This window comes from Daucus carota, chromosome 2 (genome assembly GCF_001625215.2).
Source record: "Daucus carota subsp. sativus chromosome 2, DH1 v3.0, whole genome shotgun sequence".
NCBI lineage: Eukaryota > Viridiplantae > Streptophyta > Magnoliopsida > Apiales > Apiaceae > Daucus > Daucus carota.
In genome coordinates, this window is record NC_030382.2 from 33,082,852 (window position 1) to 33,087,956 (window position 5,105).

Genomic DNA, 5,105 nt, shown 5'->3' on the forward strand with positions numbered 1-5,105 from the left:
TAAGATTACCCTGCGATAGAACTGGATGATCCATGACTACAGATCTTCTCCAGCGAGACTCCTCCTGTGACGAGCCCTCGCATTTCATTCTCTCGTAGACTCTTGCAATCCGACATCAGCCAACAGCGCCGCACCCTGCCTTGTCCTCATCATCCGTTAGATTTCGACTTCTGCATTCACCAGAGCAATGGGAATCAATCATCCTCTGCAAAATTACAGAGCAACAAATTAAATGCTAGAAAAAGAGATGGAGAGAAGCATAGAGAGAGTAATGGAGTCTCGACTAATTATGAGTTTAATATGCTCTGAGTTTTGTTGGTTGCTTATAGTTTATTTTCTCCTTTGTATTTAGTTGATTTTTTTGGTTGCTTTTGTGTGATGTTAGTATTTATCCTATAAGGACTCATCTTTACAAAATTGCAACCTTGGTAATTATTCAATCAAATATAATTTCAACAGTTTTCTTTTAAATTACAATTGTGGTTACATATATAGTTGCTAGCAGTTGCAGATACGGTTGCAAATGCAACTCCGTATTTTTATGAAAATGTCTCTGAAATGGTATTTTTACAGTTTTTATTTGAAAAATTGTACTTTTGCAATAATTTTATATAACTTACAGCATTTTTGTAAAAACTTTCTACCTCTAGCTGTTTGTAAACATATCTTATTATCTAATACTCACTCCATCTCCTGAATAGTATGCATTGGGATACAGGGATGCGATGCACATTTTAATGTTACTGTAAAGTAAAATAAAATATAGTTTTATAATTTCTTTTTAAGAAAAATAAATTACAGAATTATATTTTATTAGAGCATAAAGTGCGTGTCGAGTACAAAGAAAATGTATAAAATTAAATGGGAAAGATGGAGTATTATTTTTAGTTCGACTCTGTACCTAGGGACGAAGCATACATTTGATAATAAATAGGAGTCACTAATTAATAAAAGAGCTGTGGATTTCATTAAGAAATCTAGGGCAGAGATGCAGCAACAAGCCAACAAGAGAGTATTGGCTTACTTCAGTGTATGCTGTGCATGCAGCAAACTATAAATTATATACTTTATGATGTAACGGTATAGTGAGCAAGAGAAGCTAACAAGTGAAATTTGGGATGTTACCTTGTAAATTCTGCAAGTTCTTCATTTTCTTGGTTACGAACACTGTTGCATGCATGGCTGTATTTTTGTAGCGCAAGTTGGGCTGATTGTTCTGCACTACTTCTGCTGCGTGCTGCCTGCATTAGTTGCTGTGAGGAAACCTCTGAGTAGGCTGATTTCTTTTGGCGGGCACACAGCCGTTGGCCAATCTTAAAAAAAGTTACTTATCGCCTAATGTAAAAAAGCAATTAGATTTTAGTTATATAATGAGAAGTTAAAAAAACAGAAGCTAACTTTTGTAGCTTATCATTTTGTTCTTAAAATACTTGGTAGAAGCTTGCATACTTCTTTAGCCGAAAACCCCAGAGAAGAAAAATAAATAAAAATTGACAAGACATCAGACAAGAAGATATGACAATCAAACAAGAACATCTTGAATAGATAAAAAGGACGGAAGACATGACAAAGCAGATAAGAAGACATGACAAAGAGATATCGCAGCTTTGAAAGATATGGAGACCAGAGGAATCTTGGAAAATTGGAAAAGATGGCACCCGAAAACAATTCATGCACAAAATGATTATTGTAATACTGTAACCACAAAAGGATTTCTATATCTTTAGCCGAAAACCCCAGAGAAGCTGAAGCTCACATTTTATCAAAAAGAAGCTGTACTTCTAAGCGGACAAACACCCACGATTCTCTCAGGCGTAAAGATTAAATTTGCTTTGAAATGCTCCGTGACAATAACATAAAGTCATAAACAAGTTACAAAGACTATCAGATTCAGGCATAACAACTTCAGTACAAAAGTTCAACTAAATTAATGCCTCCCCTTAACATCTGTTGCAGTAAACCTTCCCTGGTCATTTTGAGCCCCCCCCAATGTGGCCAAACGACTATCTTTAGAAACGTAGTGAGTAGTCACCATGCCTCTAAACACTAAAAGGCTGCTAAGAGTGTTTGATTTCGAAGCACAAAGGTATGATCACAAGAAGCTGAAATTCGCTTGTGCCACGCTCTCTTCATTTGAGTTTTCCTCATTTTCGAACAGAACACACCTAGCTAACTCCTGAAATTTCCTCAACGAAAATGTATTAGAAACCAATTTAACCACCCTCCAGACATCTCAACACCATTATTCTCATAGTCTTTCTTCAAAGTATACCGCTGTCCTGCGGCAAGCCATAAATTGACAATCAACTAATGAATGCTTAATGTAAAATATTAATTACATCAAGATAGTACTATGAACATGATGCTCTTAATGTTGTATTTACATATATTAAAATTAAGTTACTGATATTATAAATCTGGAACCAAAATCTTGATATTGAATGTGAATTGCATAATTATATACTCTGTTTCTGTTAATACGCTTGTACATAGTCGAATTATTATTCCAAATTTTAAAATGAACCAGATCCTCTGATCGGTGTCATGCTGTAGAATATTTGTGTACAGACTTAGTTTAGAGAAAAAATAGTTAAATACTTGGTCGGGTGCTAGTCCCTGGCAGTTGATTTTGCCGGGGATTCATTAACTGACATCAGTTTTTTGGGCCGTTGGATGAATATCCCGTTAGGAGTATAACATTTCTCTTAATATGTGACGGGGTTATTTTATCCTGTCCAGCAATTAAAAAATGTTAAACATATTAAAAATTTGTTATAATCTTGGCCGTTGCCCGTTAACGCGTCCTGGCAATCTAACTGCAGGGGAACAGCAACCATACTTGAATATAGCATGGTTTATTATTCTGATGCAAGGTGCTGCAACTCTGAAATCCCAGAACAACAATGGCATAACAATTAAAACAAAGACAAGATAGCAAAATTTAAAATTACAAATGTTTCCAACTGCTACATTTGTTGCTGAATTCCTTGAATTTCTGACTTGAAATCAAAAATTTTGATCAACTTTTTAACTATGAGAAAAAACTTTCATCAAACATACTCTAAGACGATAACTGCTCCCAGAGTTATTATATAGGCACCCGAGAAACACTTTGTGCCTCAGCTTCATCCTCCTCATTCTCACCTGACATCTCTTCCAAAGATTTTCCTTTGGCTTCGGGCACCATAAAAGTACACAATGTCCCCAAAAGGTTTACGAAGGCCAACAGCAAAAGCGAATTTTTAACACCTATGCCAGCAGGATACCCTGCATCCGCCTTTGCCTTGTCTTTGTTTTGAGCCAAGTACAAGAATCCAAAAGCACCTACTATTGCTCCAAGCTTTCCAGATGCAGCTGATATTCCGTGGCAAGTCGACCTTAATCTAGCAGGGAAAATCTCCGCAGGCACAATGAATGTGGTGGCATTGGGTCCAAAATTGGCAAAGAAGAAGGTCAATGCATAAAGAACCACGAATCCTATATGGTTGCCTGAGTGTGTCCAGTGGTCATAAGGAATTGCCAGGGCAAACATAAATATGGTCATCATGGAAAAACCAAGCAACTGAATAGCAAACCTTCCCATCCTATCGATTAGAGCCACTGTGAACCAGTAACCAGGAACAGTACTAAACAATGCAATGAGTGTTTGTGCCCTTGCAATCGTATAAACCTCATGAATTGCATTCATAGTTTTAGCTGCAGGAATCCAACCAACCGCGCTGAAGATGTCCTTCTGGAACAAGTTCTGACTGTAGTACGCGATGTCCAGCAAGAACCATGTCGTTGTTGTGCCAAGCAAGTGAAGCCCATGGCGAGTCAGAAACTCCTTTGAAAACAAACCAAATGAATTAGCTTCTTTCTCCCCAATTTCTTGCACCTTCTTTTGCTCAGCCTCAATGTCAACCTGCAGAACCTTTGACATATCTGACGCAGCCTGGTTTGCATTCTTTGCCACAAGGGCCGTGTATCGAGCAGTTTCAGGCATCTTCATCCTCCAGTAGTATGTCAGTAGTGCAGGAAGCGCGCCAACCATCAAAATAATCCTCCAAACATAATCCGCCTGGGGGACAGTTGAGCCAACCGGATCCATCTCATAAGCTGAAGCCTTAAATTTCGCATCAAAGGCACTAGAAAGTATAATAGCGAAAACCCCCCCTGCCAAAATCCCAAATCCCTGCATAGCAAACACAGCAGCAATGAACGCCCCTCGCGTCTTCTTATTAGAGTACTCAGACATAATGGTAGCCGAAAGAGGGTAATCACCACCAATCCCAAAACCAAGCCAGAACCGAAAAAAACAGAGAGTTGTCATGACTGCCTTGGGCTCATCCCCAAACGAAAGGCCAGAGGCAATTGAGCAGAGCACCATAAGCATCAATGTCAATCCATACACTTTCTTTCTTCCCAATTTGTCACCTAACCAGCCAAAAAACAGCTGCCCTGCTAACGTCCCACACAACGCGACGCCATTGACAGCAGCAGACACATTAGGAGGCAAAGAGCCTGGCTTCCCTGATCCGTCGACATGATAGTATATGCGGCCAAGCAATTTAGTCACCAGTGAAATGCAGAAGAGATCATAGGCATCAGTGAAAAATCCCATCCCAGCAATTATAATTGCAGTGAAATGGTACCACTGTGTTTTCGCAACATCCAGAGCATTGAGAACTTGTAAATTGTTCCCAGCCATGCCTAACTGCTGCACTCTGTAAACAATCAATATAAATGTTCGTTAAAAATCATCAAACAAACAATTATTCCGCACTTTTCAATTAGTCGTAAAATACAAATAAAGATTTATGAAACAGATCTCGTCAAAACAATTATTCTGCACTTTCCGAGTAGTCGTAAAATACAATGAGACTAATCAATCCAATGTACGTGGATCATGCATGTATGTGAATATATGACAAGAGTGTAAAACATCATGCATGGCAGTAATAAGTACAAAAAAGAGCTTTAGAGAACTGACCTTTGTCTTATGTTGTATAAATCTCTGCTGTCTTCAATCAAATTATAATTGTTTGTGTGTATATTTCAGGGGAGAAAGAGATGTTTGGAAGTATACTAGGATTAGGAGTGTAATTTATATGCGAATTCGAGAG

At 38.2% G+C, this 5,105-nt stretch overlaps 1 protein-coding gene across 1 annotated transcript; it reads right to left on the bottom strand.

Moving 5' to 3' along the window:
* Positions 1–2,909: 2,909 nt before the first annotated feature.
* On the bottom strand, positions 2,910–5,105 carry LOC108209926 (inorganic phosphate transporter 1-4). Its single transcript, XM_017381142.2, has 2 exons — positions 4,973–5,105; positions 2,910–4,706 (listed from the first exon to the last, which is right to left on the bottom strand). The coding sequence occupies exon 2, from the start codon at positions 4,688–4,690 to the stop codon at positions 3,089–3,091; it is 1,602 nt and encodes a 533-aa protein (XP_017236631.1). The 5' UTR covers positions 4,691–4,706; positions 4,973–5,105; the 3' UTR covers positions 2,910–3,088.